This window comes from Salmo trutta, chromosome 8 (genome assembly GCF_901001165.1).
Source record: "Salmo trutta chromosome 8, fSalTru1.1, whole genome shotgun sequence".
NCBI lineage: Eukaryota > Metazoa > Chordata > Actinopteri > Salmoniformes > Salmonidae > Salmo > Salmo trutta.
Genome location: NC_042964.1, coordinates 34,792,510 through 34,812,509, shown reverse-complemented (window position 1 = coordinate 34,812,509; position 20,000 = coordinate 34,792,510). Strand labels below are relative to the sequence as shown.

General features: G+C 44.6%; 1 protein-coding gene across 1 annotated transcript in view; it reads left to right on the top strand.

Annotated features, from left to right (window-relative positions):
- LOC115198758 (conserved oligomeric Golgi complex subunit 5) overlaps positions 1 to 20,000 on the top strand; it is a 103,803-nt gene that overhangs the window by 75,290 nt on the left and 8,513 nt on the right. Inside the window, exons 13-15 of the mRNA XM_029761006.1 lie at positions 11,857 to 12,018; positions 12,179 to 12,278; positions 19,233 to 19,343. Of these exons, the coding sequence (XP_029616866.1) occupies positions 11,857 to 12,018; positions 12,179 to 12,278; positions 19,233 to 19,343 (373 nt within the window). The remainder of the gene's footprint in view (positions 1 to 11,856; positions 12,019 to 12,178; positions 12,279 to 19,232; positions 19,344 to 20,000) is intronic.

The window sequence follows — 20,000 nt, the reverse complement described above, 5'->3', positions numbered from 1 at the left end:
CATCTGGATCTTGCAGCTAACTAGCTGCTACCTGAGTGACTATTGGCAACGTCGGTCACGGAATTAACACACACTATTACGGAGCTAGCTAGCTAGCCAGCTGAAGAGTTCCGTCAGCCACTCGTGGGCTATTCCTGAGCTAGCCAGCTGAAGTGTCTCCTGGGCTACAACTCACCTATCCTGACCCGTTTTACTGCCGATGCGGAGCCCCATTGGGTCTTCACGACTGGATCACCGACGTTATCTGCCCGAGGGAGTTGTCCAACGGGCCCCTCCGTCGCGACGTAACCTGATCGCCCATCTGCGGCCAGCTAATCGTTAGCTGTCTTTTCGGCTGCGATCTGAATAGGTCTGTCGGACACTTTCTTGGGCCACTATAACTAACTATTTTGCCAACTTGGACAGGTCCCCCCTTCCACACGGAACCCCACTAACCCACAGACGGAAACGCACGAGGCGGCTAAAAACAGACCTCCCTCCCATCTTCCACCAGCTTGCTACCTACGGCCCGGCTAGCTGTCTGAATCTCACTGGACCCTCTGATCACTCGGCTAAGCATGCCTCTCCTTAATGTCAATATGCCTTGTCCATTGCTGTTCTGGTTAGTGTTTATTGGCTTATTTCACTGTAGAGCCTCTAGCCCTGCTCATTATACCTTATCCAACCTCTCAGTTCCTCCACCCACACATGCTATGACATCTTCTGGTTTCAATGATGTTTCTAGAGACAATATCTCTCTCATAATCACTAAATGCCTAGGTTTACCTCCTCTGTACTCACATCCCACCATACCTTTGTCTGTACATTATACCTTGAAGCTATTTTATCGCCCCCAGATACCTGCTCCTTTTTCTCTCTATTCTGGACGTCACAGACGACCAATTCTTATAGCTTTTAGCCGTACCCTCATACTTATTCTTCTCTGCTCCGCTGGGGATGTAGAGGTGAATCCAGGCCCTGCAGTGCCTGGCTCCACACCTACTCCCCAGGCGCTCTCTTTTGATGACTTCTGTAACCGTAATAGCCTTGGTTTCATGCATGTTAACATTAGAAGCCTCCTCCCTAAGTTTGTTTTATTCACTGCTTTAGCACACTCTGCCAACCCGGATGTCCTAGCTGTGTCTGAATCTTGGCTTAGGAAGTCCACCAAAAACTGTGAAATCTTCATCCCTAACTACAACGTTTTCAGACAAGATAGAACGACCAAAGGGAGCGGTGTTGCAATCTACTGCAGAGATAGCTTGCAGAGTTCTGTCCTGCTATCCAGGTCTGTACCCAAACAATTTGAACTTCTACTTTTAAAAATCCACCTCTCCAAAAACAAGTCTCTCACCGTTGCCGCCTGCTATAGACCCCCCTCGGCCCCTAGCTGTGCTCTGGACACCATATGTGAACTGATTGCCCCCCATCTATCTTCAGAGCTCGTGCTACTAGGCGACCTAAACTGGGACATGCTTAACACCCCAGCCATTCTACAATCCAAGCTTGATGCCCTCAATCTCACACAAATTATTAATGAACCCACCAGGTACAACCCCAAAGCCGCAAACACTGGCACCCTCATAGATATCATCCTAACCAATGTGCCCTCTAATTACACCTCTGCTGTTTTCAACCAAGATCTCAGCGATCACTGCCTCATTGCCTGCACCCGTAATGGGTCAGCGGTCAAACGACCTCCACTCATCACTGTCAAACGCTCCCTGAAACATTTCAACGAGCAAGCCTTTCTAATCGACCTGGCCCTGGTATCCTGGAAGGATATTGACCTCATCCCGTCAGTAGAGGATGCCTGGTTATTTTTTTAAAATGCCTTCCTCTCCATCTTAAATAAGCATGCCCCTTTCAAGAAATTTAGAACCAGGAACAGATATAGCCCTTGGTTCTCCCCAGACCTGACTGCCCTTAACCAACACAAAAATATCCTGTGGCGTTCTGCATTAGCATCGAACTGCCCCCGCAATATGCAACTTTTTAGGGAAGTTAGAAACCAATACACACAGGCAGTTAGAAACGCCAAGGCTAGCTTTTTCAAACAGAAATTTGCTTCGTGCAACTCCAACTCTAAAAAGTTCTGGGACATTGTAAAGTCCATGGAGAATAAGAACACCTCCTCCCAACTGCCCACTGCACTGAGGATAGGAAACTCTGTCACCACCGATAAGCCCACTATAATTGAGAATTTCAATAAGCATTTTTCTACGGCTGGCCATGCTTTCCACCTAACTACCCCTACTGCATTCAACAGCACTGCACCCCCCACAGCTACTCGCCCAAGCCTCCCCCATTTCTCCTTCTCCCAAATCCATTCAGCTGATGTTCTGAAAGAGCTGCAAAATCTGGACCCCTACAAATCAGCTGGGCTTGACAATCTGGACCCTTTCTTTCTAAAATTATCTGCCGAAATTATTGCAACCCCTATTACTAGCCTGTTCAACCTCTCTTTCGTGTCGTCTGAGATTCCCATAGATTGGAAAGCAGCTGCTGTCATCCCCCTCTTCAAAGGAGGTGACACTCTTGACCCAAATTGCTACAGACCTATATCCATCCTACCCTGCCTTTCTAAGGTCTTCGAAAGCCAAGTCAACAAACAGATTACCGACTATTTCGAATCCCACCGCACCCTCTCCGCTATGCAATCTGGTTTCAGAGCTGGTCATGGGTGCACCTCAGCCACGCTCAAGGTCCTAAACGACATCGTAACCGCCATCGATAAGAAACAATACTGTGCTGCCGTATTCATTGACCTGGCCAAAGCTTTTGACTCTGTTAATCACCACATCCTCATCGGCAGACTTAGTAGCCTTGGTTTCTCAAACGATTGCGTCGCCTGGTTCACCAACTACTTCTCTGACAGAGTTCAGTGTGTTAAATCGGAGGGCCTACTGTCTGGACCTCTGGCAGTCTCTATGGGGGTACCACAGGGTTCAATTCTTGGGCCAACTCTTTTCTCTGTATACATAAATGATGTCGCTCTTGCTGCTGGTGAATCTCTGATCCACCTCTACGCAGACGACACCATTCTGTATACTTCTGGCCCTTCTTTGGACACTGTGTTAACAACCCTCCAGACGAGCTTCAATGCCATTCAACTCTCCTTCCGTGGTCTCCAACTGCTCCTAAACACAAGTAAAACTAAATGCATGCTCTTCAACCGATCGCTGCCTGCACCTGCCCGCCCATCCAGCATAACTTCTCTGGACGGTTCTAACTTAGAATTTGTGGACAACTACAAATACCTAGGTGTCTGGTTAGACAGTAAACTCTCCTTCCAGACTCACATCAATCATCTCCAATCCAAAGTGAAATCTAGAATTGGCTTCCTATTTCGCAACAAAGCATCCTTCACTCATGCTGCCAAACATACCCTCGTAAAACTGACCATCCTACCAATCCTCGACTTCGGCGATGTCATTTACAAAATAGCCTCCAATACCCTACTCAACAAGCTGGATGCAGTCTATCACAGTGCCATCCGTTTTGTCACCAAAGCCCCATATACAACCCACCACTGCGACCTGTATGCTCTCGTTGGCTGGCCTTCACTTCATAATCGTCGCCAAACACATTGGCTCCAGGTCATCTACAAGACCCTGCTAGGTAAAATCCCCCCTTATCTCCGCTCACTGGTCACCATAGCAGCACCCACCTGTAGCACGCGCTCCAGCAGGTATATCTCTCTGGTCACCCCTAAAGCCAACTCCTCCTTTGGTCGTCTCTCCTTCCAGTTCTCAGCTGCCAATGACTGGAACGAACTACAAAAATCTCTAAAACTGGAAACACTTATCTCCCTCACTAGCTTTAAGCACCAGCTGTCAGAGCAGCTCACAGATCTCTGCACCTGTACATAGCCCATCTTTAATTTAGCCCAAACTACTACCTCTTCCCCTACTGTATTTATTTATTTTATTTATTTTGCTCCTTTGCACCATATTATTTATATTTTAACTTTTAACTTTCTTCAAACTACAAATCTACCATTCCAGTGTTTTTCTTGCCATACTTTATTTACTTTGCCACCATGGCATTTTTTTGCCTTTACCTCCCTTATCTCACATCATTTGCTCACATTGTATATAGTCTTATTTTTTTCTACTGCATCATTGATTGTATGTTGTTTTACTCCATGTGTAACTCTGTGTTTTTGTATGTTGTCGAACTGCTTTGCTTTATCTTGGCCAGGTCGCAATTGTAAATGAGAACTTGTTCTCAACTTGCCTACCTCGTTAAATAAAGGTGAAATAAAATAAAATAAAATTTAGTCGATTGTTTGGTCGATAGGCTGTTGGTCGGCCGATATATTTTTTGGGGGTTGAGCATTGGCAAATATGTACAAAAAATGGCACACGAGACACTGGTCTGATTCACGCCTGTCTGATTGGACTAATCCATTACAGAGGCCGCGGGGATGGCACACCAGTAGTACATTTACAGTTAATTCCCATAATTTCTAATCTACAATGTTTGTTTTGTTACGGTCATTTCTGTTAATGGATTCAATATATTATTAAAACTAGTCTTACCGTTGTCTTTTTAGGAGTGCGCAGTCTAGGCTACACTTGTGAGGAAAAATGTGGGTTTATTTCTTTCCATTTACGAGTTGTCAATTTATTAATTGTCTTTTGTTTGGAGTGCTCCTGTCAACCTTGAGTAAGGACACGCACCTGATTACGCATAGAACTAGGCTACCTGGCCTGCGCGCAAATGTACTATTTCCAATTGTCTTAACTCATCATCACTGTGGAGCTTCCGAAAGTCATTTTTTCTTCATCTCTTCTTCGCAAGTAAACAAAGTCTGTTTTTACATCCGTTGTGAATGACAATAGTTCCTCAGCGTAGCCTATTTGAAAAATCTTTCCAGCTCTCTCTCTTTCGATAACCACTCAGCATGAAAAGGGAAAAGAATCTCATGCTTTGATCTGGTGGAAATGTGTAAAAAAGACCTACCTGATTACTTCTTATCCCTTGCGCAAATATCCTACAGCGCTGTCTGTCTGTCCAGAGCTCACAAATAGTTGAAGTCGGAAGTTTACATACACTTAGGTTGGAATCATTAAAACTCGTTTTTCAACCACTCCACAAATTACTTGTTAACAAACTATAGTTTTGGCAAGTCGGTTAGGACATCTACTTTGTGCATGACACAAGTCATTTTTCCAACAATTATTTACAGACAGATTATTTCACTTATAATTAAGTGTATCACAATTCCAGTGGGTCAGAAGTTTACATACACTAAGTTGACTGTGCCTTTAAACAGCTTGGGAAATTCCAGGAAATTATGTCATGGCTTTAGAAGCTTCTGATAGACTAATTGACACCATTTGAGTCAATTGGAGGTGTACCTGTGGATGTATTTCAAAGCCTACCTTCAAACTCAGTGCCTCTTTGCTTGACATCATGGGAAAATCAAAAGAAATCAGTCAAGCCCTTAGAAAAAAGAATTGTAGACCTCCACAAGTCTCGTTCATCATTAGGAGCAATTTCCAAATGCCTGAAGGGACCACGCTCATCTGTACAAACAATAGTACGCAAGTATAAACACCATGGGACCACGCAGCCATCATACCACTCAGGAAGGAGAGGCGTTCTGTCTCCTAGAGATGAACGTACTTCGTTGCGAAAAGTGCAACTCAATCCCAGAACAACAGCAAAGGACCTTGTGAAGATGCTGGAGGAAACGGGTACAAAAGTACTTTTGCTGCAGGAGGGACTGGTGCACTTCACAAAATGGATGGCATCATGAGGAAAGAAAATTATGTGGATATATAGTAGCAACATCTCAAGACATCAGTCAGGAAGTTAAAGCTTGGTTGCAAAAGGGTCTTCCAAATGGACAATAACCCCAAGCATACTTCCAAAGTTGTGATAAATGGCTTAAGGACAACAAAGTCAAGGTATTGGAGGGGCCATCACAAAGCCCTGACCTCAATCCCATAGAAAATTTGTGGACAGAACTGAAAAGGTGTGTGCGAGCAAGGAGGCCTACAAACCTGACTCAGTTACACCAGCTCTGTCAGGAGGAATGGGACAAAATTCACCCAACTTATTGTGGGAAGGCTACCCGAAATGTTTGACCCAAGTTAAACAATTTAAAGGCAATGCTACCAAATACTAATTGAGTGTATGTAAACTTCTGACCCACTGGGAATGTGATGAAAGAAATAAAAGCTGAAATAAATCCTTCTCTCTACTATTATTCTGACATTTCACATTCTCAAAAGGATCCTAACTGACCTAAGACAGGGAATTTTTACTAGGACTAAATGTCAGGAATTGTGAAAAACTGAGTTTAAATGTATTTGGCTAAGGTGTATGTAAACTTCTGACTTCAACTGTATTTTATACAATGTTACAAGTTTGCTAGTGTGAGCTTCAGGCTGGACCTAAGTTAAGTTGATACCATGTTTCAAGTTCCTTGCAGACAGGCCATGCAATAGCAAATGTGGTTTATAGGATATTTATTTTTATCAGGATATTTTCTACCTGCAGGCTACAGTGTTTTCATTTGTTGACTTTATGTAGGCTATTTTCACATATTGGCAATGGCAATAGAAGTTGAATTTGTATAATTTTCATTTAGATATAATTTTGATTAACCACATGACATTGATTTTGAGATGTGAAGACTTTATTATGAATTAAATCTAACTGTTCCACAAAAATGTGCAGATGAAAATCAGAACTGGCATGCAGATCAGTAGAAATGGTACGATAACTTGCCGACCACTGGTGTAGCTTATTACCAGCAACTTCAGGAGCATAATGGCAGAATCTGAGAAGTTGGGAACAGGTTTTTTTCTTCTGGTTAGGCTATATTGATCTCTTGTTCCCTCTTTAGTCATTTGTGTGTCTTGATTTTTAATTTCAGTGCCTAAAGCATCAGGCAAAGTATCATACATACAGTATAGTTGATTTTATTCAAATATAGGGTGTCTATATTACACCTGCAGTACCAGTCAAAGGTTTGGACACACCTACTCATTCGTGTTTTTCTTTATATTTACTATTTTCTACATTGTACAATAATAGTGAAGACATCAAAACTATGAAATAACACATAAGGAGTCAAGTAGTAATCAAAAAAGTGTTAAACAAATCAAAATAGATTTTAGATTCTTCAAAGTAGCCACCCTTTGCCTTGATGACATCTTTGCACACTCTTGGCATTCTCTCAATCAGCTTCATGAGGTAGTCACCTGGAATGGATTTCAATTAACAGGTGTGCCTTGTTATAAGTTTGTTTATGGGATTTCTTTCCTTAATGCATTTGAGCCAATCAGTTGTTGTGACAAGGTAGGTGTGCTATACAGAAGATAGCCCTATTTGGTAAAATACCAAGTCCATATTATGGAAAGAACAGCTCAAATAAGCAAAGAAAAACAGTCCATCATTACTTTAAGACATGAAATCTTCCAGATTGACTGACCTTCAAGAACTTTGAACGTTTCTTCAAGTGCAGTTGCAAAAACCATTAAGCGCAATGACGAAACTGGCTCTCATGAGGACCGCCACAGGAAAGGAAGACCCAGAGTTACCTCTGCTGAAGAGGATAAATTCACTAGTTACCAGCCTCAGATTGCAGCCCAAATTAATGCTTCACAGAGTTCAAGTAACAGACACATCTCAACATCAACTGTTCAGAGAAGACTGCATGAATCAAGCCTTCATGGTTGAATTTCTGCAAAGAAACCACTACTAAAGAACACCAATAAAAAGAAAGGACTTGCTTGGGCCAAGAAACACGAGCAATGGACATTAGACCGGCGAAAATCTGTCCTTTGGTCCGAGTCCAAATTTGAGATTTTTGGTTCCAACCGCCATGTCTTTGTGAGATGTAGAGAAGGTGAACGGATGATCTCCGCATGTGTGGTTCCCACCGTGAAGCATGGAGGAGGAGGTGTGGGGATGCTTTGCTGGTGACCCTGTTTGTGATTTATTTAGAATTCAAGGCACACTTAACCAATGCATTCTGCAGCGATACGCCATCCCATCTAGTTTGCGCTTAGTGGGACTATCATTTTTATTCTTCCAACAAGACCTCCAGGCTGTGTAAGGGCTATTTGAACAAGAAGGAGAGTGATAGAGTGCTGCATCAGATGACCTGGGCTCCACAATCACCCGACCTCAACCTAATTGAGATAATTTGGGATAGGTTGGACCACAGAGTGTAGTAAAAGCAGTGCTCAGCATATGTGGGAACTTCAAGAATGTTGGAAAAGCATTCCAGGTGAAGCTGATTGAGAGAATGCCATGAGTGTCCAAAGCTGTCATCAAGGCAAAGGATGGCTACTTTGAAGAATCTAAAATATATTTTTTGGTTTTGATGTCTTCACTATTATTCTACAATGTAGAAAATAGTAAAAATTAACAAAAACCCTTGAATGAGTAGGTGTCCAAATTTTTGACTGGTACTGTATGTGAAAATGCTGTTAATTGACTACAGCTCAGTGTTCAACACCATAGTGCCCACAAAGCTCATCGCTAAGGACCCTAGGACCAAACACCTCCCTCTGCAACTGGATCCTGGACTTCTTGACAGGTAGGCAACAACACAACTGCCACGCTGATCCTCAACACAGGGGCCCCTCAGGGGTGCGTGCTTAGTCCCCTCCTGTACTCCCTGTTCACTCACGACTGCGTGGCCAAGCATGACTCCAGCGCCATCATTACGTTTGCTGACGACACAACAGTGGTAGGCCTGATCACCGACAACTATGAGACCACCTATAGGGAGGAGGTCAGAGACCTGGCAGTGTGGTGCCAGGACAACAACCTCTCTGTCAACGTGAGCAAGACAAAAGAGATTATCGTGGACTACAGAAAAAGGAGGGCCGAACACACCCCCATTCACATTGACGGGCTGTGTGGAGCGGGTCGAGAGTTTCAAATTCCTTGGTGTCCACCAACAAACTATCATGGTCCAAACACACTAAGAAAGTTGTGAAGAGGGCACGACAATGTCTTTTCCCCCTCAGGAGACTGAAAAGATTTTGCATGGGTCCCGTGATCCTCAAAATGTTCTACAGCTGCACCATCGAGAGCATCCTGACCGGTTGCATCACCGTCTGGTTGCATCACCAACTGCTCGGCTTCCGCCGTAAGGCGTTACAAAGGGTAGTGCATACCGCCCTGTACATTACTGGGGCCATGCTTCCTGCCATCCAGGACCTATATTCTAGGTGGTGTCAGAGAAAGGCCAAAGAAATTGTCAAAGACTCCAGTCACCCAAGTCATAGACTGTTCTCTCTGCTACCGCACGGCAAGTGGTACCGGAGTGCCAAGTCTAAGTCCAAAAGGCTCCTCAACAGCTTCTACCCCTAAGCCATAAGACTGCTGAACAATTAATCAAATGGCCACCCGGACTATTTGCATTGACACCCCCCCTCCTTTGTTTTTACACTGCTGCTACTCGTTGTTTATTAATCATGCATAGTAACTTTACCCCTACCTACATGTACAATTTACAGTGACTAACCTATACCCCCACACATTGAGTTGGTACCGGTGCCCCCTGTATATAGCCTCAATATTTTATTGTGTTACTTTTTTAATATATTTTTTTACTTTTACGCCTTTTTCTCCCCAATTTCGTAGAATCCAATTGGTAGTAGTTACAGTCTTGTCTCATCGCTGCAACTCCCGTACGGACTCGGGAGAGGCAAAGGTTGAGAGCCATGCGTCCTCCGAAACATGACCCAACCAAGCTGCACTGCTTCTTGACACAATGCCCGCTTAACCCGGAAGCCGCACCAATGTGTCGGAGGAAACACCGTACACTTGGCGACCGTGTCAGTGTGCATGCGTCCGGCCCATCACAGGAGTCGCTAGAGCGCGATGGTACAAGGACATCCCTGCCGTCCAAACCCTCCCCTAACCCGGATGACGCTGGGCCAATTGTGCCGGCTGCGACAGAGCCTGGACTCGAACCAGGATCTCTAGTGGCACAGCTAGCAACTGCAATGTAGTGCCTTAGACCACTTCACCATTTGGGAGGCCCTATTGTGTTACTTTTTATATATATTTTTTACTCTAGTTTATTTAGTAAATATTTTCTTCACTGCATGGTTGGTTAACGGCTTGTAAGTAAGCATTTCATGGTAAGGTCTACACCTGTTTCCTATATTTGATTTGATTTTTATATATGGAAAAATACACATTTTCAAATTTCAAACAATCGATTGGTTCTAAAGAACAGACTACTCTCGTCGACCAAGATATCTTTTTTTGTTAGGGACAGCCGTAGAATAGGGTGCTATTTGGGACGTAGACCCTCTCTACTGGGTGAACTTCAGGCCTGACATATCCCTATCCCTATGTCTGGAATAAGCAACTATATTTGTGACAGATGCAACAACTTGAGTGTTTAAATTGCGTTGTGATGGCTATGTGAGCAGACAGGTGGAAATGTCTCCTGTACACTATAGCGTATGTCTGTAACTGCTGGAGCCTGATATGAGTCACACATTAACCTAATGGTGTGGAGCTCCAGGCCCAGCCAGGGGCCCTTGCTGCTCCCAGTTTCCCAGTAGGAGATCCTGTGCCAGGGTACTCAGGCTACAGCGCCTGGCCGTGCTGGTTATCCCCCTGGCACTCAGTCAAGTTGAGTCAGTGTTGATTAACCATGGGTACATGAGAGCCACTGGGAGCAGACCCAGGTTATCTCCCTGACTCTATTCATTCTCTTTCTCTCCCTCTTTCTATTACTCTCCTCTCTCTTGGGTCCCTCTCTCCATCCCGCTCTCTACCTGTCTTTCATTTCCTTGCTCTGCCTGTCTCGCTCTACCCCATACCCTCTTTCTCGCTTCGTCTCTCTGTTTGCTCTCTGATGTAGAGCTGTCAGCCTGTGTGTTGTGTGCCGTCTCAGTGTTTAAACTTGTAATTATGGGCGCTGCTGTGGGCCAAATTACCTCTGTTACTCAAGGTGTCTTGCTGTGGTTGGGCACTGAAGAGAGAGGGGGCTGAAGAGAGGGGAGGGAGGGAGGGAGGGAGGGAGGGAGGGAGGGGGGAGGGAGGGAGAGAGAGGTGCATGAATAGAGGAAAGAGGGTACACTAACAAGCTGATAGAGAACTGCACGAACGGATAAAGTGAGAGAATAGGATGAAAGGAGGTAGTGTGAAAAAGCCCAGACGGAGAAGTGACGGGGTGGGAAGAGATGGATGAATCGGCCGGTTGACATGGGAGGGATAAGGGAGCAAAATAATTCAGAGGAGAGGGTGATGAGATGGAGAACAAACATTGAATGCACATTTGCTCGTGTGCGAAAGTCACTCGTCATCATTGTCATTATTCTCATTTAGCTACATTTCAGTTAACGAGAGAGCACCATTAATCAATAGGCGCCCTGTCTGATGAATTATGGTGCATAAAATGACTGGCCAGATGAACCAAAGATTGGAGCGCTGCTGCAGAAGTGTGTGTGTGTGTGTGTGTGTGTGTGTGTGTGTGTGTGTGTGTGTGTGTGTGTGTGTGTGTAATCATGCGCAACCCCATATCCAACCTTGTCCCTTGATGCCCCTACAGGCTGTTGTTAGCTTGGGTTTCTCTACCTCTTCCCCATTTCATCAGTGTGAGAGAAAAGAGAGAGAGCAAGGGAGAGAGTTGGAAGAGAGGGGTAGGCCTGCCAGAGCCTGTCACTACTGATGTCTTCATCTCGCTCCAGCGGCACAGACCAGTCCACTGTGCACTCACTGTGGGTCTAGATCAGTGTGTGTGAGATGTGTAAATAGACAGAGAATCTGGCCTCTAGGCATGTTCCGAAATGTAGAACTTTGTTGAAACCAGGAAAATAATTAACCATCGATGTATATAGTATGTAAACACATTTGTGAGATAAATAACATGTCTGTGTGTAGTCCAGAGAAGGCTTTGAAGGACTCTCTGCAGCCCTACGAGGCAGCGTACCTCTCCAAGTCTCTGTCTCGTCTGTTTGACCCCATCAACCTGGTGTTCCCCATGGGGGGACGCAACCCCCCCTCCCACGACGAACTGGACAGCATCATCAAGACCATCACCAGGTACACACCTACACAAACACTGTTCCCTACTCAGACAAAATTCTCAGGATAAAAGCAGAAATATTATTTCTTACATCTGTCGGTCATCTCACTTTTTTTTGCTGATCCTGCTCTTTCCAATGTCCTACATGTTATATTATTATGTGTGTGTCCTCCACAGTGAGCTGAACGTGGCGTCGGTAGACACCAGTCTCACTCTGGCGGTGGCCAAGAACGCTGCCAAGACCGTCCAGCTCTTCTGTGTCAAGTCTGAGCAGCTGGTAGGTCACCACAACAACCAATTGTCCATCAGTCAAACCCTGTTCTGTGGCTAAGTGGCAGCCCTGTATGGCAGTGAGTGTCAGTGGGCGCAAGGAGAGGATATGAGGGGAGATTTTCTAATTTTTTTACTTTAGTTTATTTGGTAAATATTTTCTAAACTCTTCTTGAACTGCACTGTTGGTTAAGGGCTTGTAAATAAGCATTTCCCGGTAAGGTCTACGCTTGTGTTTGGCGCATGTCACAAATAAAGTTTGATTTGACTTGATTTGATGAGAGGGGAGGAGGAGAAGAGAACAGAAGAGAATAGAGGGAGGTAGAATAGTACAGACCGGTCAGAGCATGTCTCTCTCAGCCCATAGTCATCAGTGTTCATTCAGAATTTCCCTGCTATGAATCAATGGTCATCATCAGTGGGTTGCTTGGCTAGTCCGATGAGGAGGGTTACTGAAGAGGCTAGTGGCTGGGTTAGTGACCCATAGGCCTCTGGTCAAAAGTAGGGCTTCTCCATCTGTCAGAGGCCTGCGCCGGGAGCAACGGGCTCAAGTTATCCTGCCTCTCGCCCGTCCATAAAGGGTTCTCCAAATCCCGTGAAGCGTGGGAGTGGGCGGATTTCCTTGTCCTTCTCGCCAGCCGTGATTTTGGGCAGCTCGATGGTAATAAATTTGACCGTTCCTGGTGCAAAAGCAATGTCCTGTCCTGGAGCTGGAGTAAATGTCATGACTAAGCTGCTCCCGAATGTACTACGTCAGGACATGGAAAACAAATCTATCATGTGGGTTTTAATGACATTATGAAGAGCAGCATTGAACAGTTGAAACTGGATTTTAAAGAGCTGATTGACTCTCTGCTAGACAATAATAAAATACCCATCATATCTGGCCCTGTGCCCACTCTGAATATTGGCATTGAAAGCTTTAGCAGGATTCTTTCTCTTCACAACCTGCTACGTGATTGTTGCCGCTCAATGGGGGTAACTTTTGTTGACTATTTCTATACCTTTTGAAAACAACACGGATCCACCCACATCATTTGGGTTCCTGGATCCTTTCACAGCATTATAAGGCTGCGTTGAGACAATGACTTATCAATGACCCAAGCCCAGCTCAGTTAATCCCTGCCATTGTGACGCTGAGTTGTCATAAAGCTTCAGCAAATGTACATTATGCCAGCATTGGTAGACACAATGTAAGTATACTAATATATGTCCCTTTAACTGCCCTAAATGCCTCTGCTGATCCTACAGCTATTGTATGCAGTAATTATATGCCTATGAACCAGATTTATACTATTAGCACTGAGCCGGTGTGCCCTAGCAGCTCACCCTGCACTAACATAAATAACATAAGCATATCTACTTCTGCTAGCCTTCCCATTAAAGCAATGAAAACAGGTAAGCATCCCAGAAGAAAAGTTCTCAAAATAGCCCACGTAACATATGTAGTTTAAGAAACAAGTTTATTTTTTTAAATTTTCACCTTTATTTAACCTAGCCAGTTGAGAACAAGTTCTCATTTACAACTGCGACCTGGCCAAGATAAAGCAAAGCAGTGCGACAAAAACAACAACACAGAGTTACACATAAACAAACGTACAGTCAATAACACAATAGAAAAATCTATGTACAGTGTGTGCAAATGTAGAAGAGTAGGGAGCTAAGGCAATGAAGAGGTGAAATAATTACAAATTATCATTAACACTGGAGTGATAGATGTGCAGATGATGATGTGCAAGTAGAGATACTGGGGTGCAAAAGAGCAAGAGGATAAATAACAATATGGGGATGAGGTAGTTGGGTGTGCTATTTACAGATTGGCTGTGTACTGGTACAGCGATCGGTAAGCTGCTCTGACAGCTGATGCTTAAAGTTAGAGAGGGAGATATAAGACTCCAGCTTCAGAGATTTTTGCAATTCGTTCCAGTCATTGGCAGCAGAGAACTGGAAGGAAAGGCGGCCAAAGGAAGTGTTGGCTTTGGGGATGACCAGTGAAATATACCTGCTGGAGCGTGTGCTACGGGTGGGTGTTGCTATGGTGACCAGTGAGTTGAGATAAGGCGGGGCTTTACCTAGCAAAGACTTATAGATGACCTGTAGCCAGTGAGTTTAGCGACGAATATGTAGTAAGGGCCAGCCAACGAGAGCATACAGGTCGCAGTGGTGGGTAGTATATGGGGCTTTGGTGACAAAACGGATGGCACTGTGATAGACTACATCCAGTTTGCTGAGTAGAGTGTTGGAGGCTTTTTTGTAAATGACATCGTCGAAGTCAAGGATCAGTAGGATAGTCAGTTTTACAAGGGTATGTTTGGCAGCATGAGTGAAGGAGGCTTTGTTGCGAAATAGGAAGCCGATCTAGATTTAATTTTGGATTGGAGATGCTTAATGTGAGTCTGGAAGGAGAGTTTACAGTCTAACCAGACACCTAGGTATTTGAAGTTGGCTACAGGTTCATCTGCCTCACCTAAAGCCCATTCTTGAGGGAAGCTGCTATAGACCACCAAGTGCTAACAGTCAGTATCTGGATAACGTGTGAAATGCTTGATAATGTATGTGATATCAACAGAGGTATATTTTCTGGGTGATTTTTAAATATTGACTGGCTTTCATCAAACTGCCCACTTAAGATAAAGCTTCAAACTGTAACCAAGTTCAGGTTATCAGTCAGCCTACCAGGGTAGTTACAAACAGCACAGGAACATTTATTGTTCACATCTTTACTAATGCTGCAGAAATTAGCTTGAAAGCAAATCAAAATCAAATCAAATCAAATTTATTTATATAGCCCTTCGTACATCAGCTGAAATCTCAAAGTGCTGTACAGAAACCCAGCCTAAAACCCCAAACAGCAAGCAATGCATGTGAAAGAAGCACGGTGGCTGGGAAAAACTCCCTAGGAAAAACTCCTGAGAAAGGCCAAAAACCTAGGAAGAAACCTAGAGAGGAACCAGGCTATGAGGGGTGGCCAGTCCTCTTCTGGCTGTGCCGGGTGGATATTATAACAGAACATGGTCAAGATGTTAAAATGTTCGTAAATGACCAGCATGGTCAAATAATAATAATCATAGTAATTGTCGAGGGTGCAACAAGCACGTCCGGTGAACAGGTCAGGGTTCCGTAGCCGCAGGCAGAACAGTTGAAACTGGAGCAGCAGCATGGCCAGGTGGACTGGGGACAGCAAGGAGTCATCATGCCAGGTAGTCCTAGGGCTCAGGTCCTCCGAGAGAAAGAGAGAAAGAAAGAGAGAATTAGAGAGAGCATATTTACATTCACACAGGACACTGGATAAGACAGGAGAATACTCCAGATGTAACAGACTGACCCTAGCCCCCCGACACATAAACTACTGCAGCATAAATACTGGAGGCTGAGACAGGAGGGATCAGAAGACACTGTGGCCCCATCCGATGATACCCCCGGACAGGGCCAAACAGGCAGGATATAACCCCACCCACTTTGCCAAAGCACAGCCCCCACACCACTAGAGGGATATCTACAACCACCAACTTACCGTCCGAAGACAAGGCCGAGTATAGCCCACAAAGATGTCTGCCACGGCACAACCCAAGGGGGGGGCGCCAACCCAGACAGGAAGACCACGTCAGTGGCTCAACCTACTCAAGTGACGCACCCCTCCCATGGACGGCATGGAAGAACACCAGTAAGTCAGTGACTCAGCCCCTGTAAAAGGGTTAGAGGCAGAGAATCCCAGTGGGAAGAGGGGAACCGACAAGGCAGAGACAGCAAGGGCGGTTCGTTGCTCCAGCCTTTCCGTTCACCTTCACACTCCTGGGCCAGACTATACTTAATCATAGGACCTACTGAAGAGATAAGTCTTCAGTAAAGACTTAAAGGTTGAGACTGAGTCTGCGTCTCTCACATGGGTAGGCAGACCATTCCATAAAAATGGAGCTCTATAGGAGAAAGCCCTACCTCCAGCCGTTTGCTTAGAAATTCTAGGGACAATTAGGAGGCCTGCGTCTTGTGACCGTAGCGTACGTGTAGGTATGTACGGCAGGACCAAATCGGAAAGATAGGTAGGAGCAAGCCCATGTAATGCTTTGTAGGTTAGCAGTAAAACAGTATCCAGATCCAAACAAAGATGTGTCTATGTATGCGGATGACTCAACACCATACAAGTCAGCAACTGTACTACAGCGACTGAAATGACTGCAACACTTAACAAAGATCTGCAGTTAGTTTCAGAGTGGGTGGCAAGGAATACGTTTATTGTTTTACTAAAAACATTGTATTTGGGACAAGTCATTCACTAAACCCTAAACCTCACTTAAATCTTGTAATAAATAATGTGTAAATTGAGCTGCTTGGAGTAACCCTGGATTGTAAACTGCCATGGTCACAACATATTTAACAGTAGCTAAAATGTCCATAATGAAGCGCAGCTCTACCTTCTTAATAGCGCAGTCATCAAGGCAGGTCTCACAGGCCCTAGTTTTGTCTCAGAACAGGGCAGCACGGCTGGCCCTTGGATGTACACAGAGAGCTAACATTAATAATATGCATGTCAATCTCTCTGGCTCAAAGTGGAGGAGAGATTGACTTCATCACTACTTGTATTTGTGAGAGGTATTGACATGTTGAATGCCCCAGAGCTGTCAGTTTGAACTACTGGCGGACACCCATGCATACCCCAAAAGACATGCCACGAGGTCTCTTCACAGTCCCCAAGTCCAGAACATACTATGAGAGTCACACAGTACTACATAGAGCCATGACTACACGGAACTCTACTCCACATCAACTGAGTTAAGCAGTAAAATTTGATTTAAAAAACAGATAAAAATGCACCTTACGAGGGGCCTCCTGAGTGGTGCAGCGATCTAAGGCACTGCATCGCAGTGCTTGAGGCGTCACTACAGACCCGGGTTCGATCCCAGGCTGTGTCACAACTGGCCGTGACCGGGAGTCCCATAAGGCGGCGCACAATTGGCCCAGCTTTGTCCAGGTTAGGGGAAGATTTGGCCCCAGGGGGGGGGGCTTTACTTGGCTCATCGCGCTCTCCTTGCTCATGCCCTCTTCTTGTTTTTCAGTAAATAGTATAGAGCACTTAAAGGGTGGCACATTTTGGTTTAAGGTCTTTTAAAGTATATTGCTAATAATGAATTAAGAAAATGGATTAAGTGCTATTGTTCCTACAGCGATCATATCATCTTTGTTTTAATTTTCTTTATTTTTCTTCATTACCCACCCTTACTCATGAAGTCTGCTAACTTAATTGTAAAGGTCTGAATTGGTTACTTATTTTGTTTTTACTTTAATATTATTATCATTTGTTTTATGCCTACAACCCTCTAATTACAGTGCATTCGGAAAGTATTCAGACCCCTTCCCCTTTTCCACATGTTAAGCTGTCACATTGTTACGTGACCGCTTTATTCTAAATGTATTAAATAAAAAAAATTGCTCATCAATGAGAAGGGTACAAAAACATGCTTCTAAGTTAACAGTGACTAACTTAGAAGTTTTATTAGTAGGTTGGAGCCTCCTCCACAGACACCCCAAGCTTTAAATATACACTCTGACACACACACTGAGATGCGACACACACAGGCCGATCTACAGTCACTCTCACACAAACACAGACATACTCAGGTGTGAACAGGAAGCTACTTCAGTGCTGGTATCCTGACACCTTTCTGTGCGTGTGTGTGGGCACGTGCATGTGTCATGAATGTCAGTGTGTGTGTTTGTGTGTGGGCCTCTGTGTGTGCGTGTTTGCCATCCACACAATTACACTCTAAGGCTATAGTTAACTGTTGCTGTGCCATTTTTAGACCGTTGCTATGGCACCACTTTGCACATGTTGTCTCTCGCTTTTTCTCTCTCTCTGTCTTCCTGAGATGGCCCCAATTCCTATCTCTCTGTCTTCCTGAGATGGCCCCAATTCCTATCTCTCTGTCTTCCTGAGATGGCCCCAATTCCTCTCTCTCTGTCTTCCTGAGATGGCCCCAATTCCTATCTCTCTGTCTTCCTGAGATGGCCCCAATTCCTCTCTCTCTGTCTTCCTGAGATGGCCCCAATTCCTATCTCTCTGTCTTCCTGAGATGGCCCCAATTCCTCTCTCTCTGTCTTCCTGAGATGGCCCCAATTCCTCTCTCTCTGTCTTCCTGAGATGGCCCCAATTCCTCTCTCTCTGTCTTCCTGAGATGGCCCCAATTCCTCTCTCTCTGTCTTCCTGAGATGGCCCCAATTCCTATCTCTCTGTCTTCCTGAGATGGCCCCAATTCCTCTCTCTCTGTCTTCCTGAGATGGCCCCAATTCCTCTCTCTCTGTCTTCCTGAGATGGCCCCAATTCCTATCTCTCTGTCTTCTTGAGATGGCCCCAATTCCTCTCTCTCTGTCTTCTTGAGATGGCCCCAATTCCTATCTCTCTGTCTTTCTGAGATGGGCCCCAAATCCTCTCTCTCTGTCTTCCTGAGATGGCCCCAATTCCTCTCTCTCGGTCTTCCTGAGATGGCCCCAATTTCTCTCTCTCTGTCTTCCTGAGATGGCCCCAATTCCTCTCTCTCTGTCTTCCTGAGATGGCCCTCATTTTTCTCTCTTCATCTTCCTGAGATGGCCATCTTAGATAGGGAGCCTCTAATTTCCCCAGGTGTGTGTGTGACCTGCTTGTTATCACCTCTGAGATGAGTGGTGGTGAGGTGTCCCTATCTGCCTGTGGAACATGGCCTGGAGACAGCAGCACAGACTGCTACTACAGCTGGATCCTGTCCCATTTGTATGTGTTGTTCCCTGGCCCCTCCGTGCTCTGCTATAGCAGTGGGAGCTGGAGTCTGGCCCTTGCTCTCACTGCTGCTGTGCGTCTGCTGAGAACTACAGGTGCCCTGACTTTTTTTTTTCTCTCTCTTCTCTCCACCTATTTCTCTCTCTCTCTTCCTCTTATTTCTCTCCCTCCCTCCATCCTTCCCTTCTTCTCTCACTCTGTGTTTCTCTTCAGCTATCTACCCAGGGGGATGCCAGTCAGGTGATAGGGCCTCTAACAGAAGGCCAGAGGAGGAACATGGCGGTGGTCAACTCCCTCTACAGACTACACCAGGCTGTTGCTAAAGTAACACACACACTAAAACGCTCACACACACACACACACCACATTACACTTGTGTTCTTTTTACATGTCTACATTATGTTTTACACGGCTACATTATCATTATGTTTTACACGGCTACATTATGTTTTACACGGCTACATTATGTTTTACACGTCTACATTATGTTTTACACGTCTACATTATGTTTTACACGGCTACATTGTTTTACACGGCTACATTATCATTATGTTTTACACGGCTACATTATGTTTTACATGTCTACATTATGTTTTACACGGCTACATTATCATTATGTTTTACACGGCTACATTATCATTATGTTTTACACGGCTACATTATCATTATGTTTTACACGGCTACAGTATGTTTTACACGTCTGCATTATGTTTTACAGATCTACATTATGTTTTACATGTCTACTTTATGTTTTACACGGCTACATTATCATTATGTTTTACACGTCTACATTATGTCTTACACGTCTACATTATGTTTTACACGTCTACATTATGTTTTACACGGCTACATTATGTTTTACACGGCTACATTATGTTTTACACAGCTACATTGTTTTACACAGCTACATTATGTTTTACACGTCTACATTATGTTTTACACAGCTACATTATCATTATGTTTTACACGGCTACATTATGT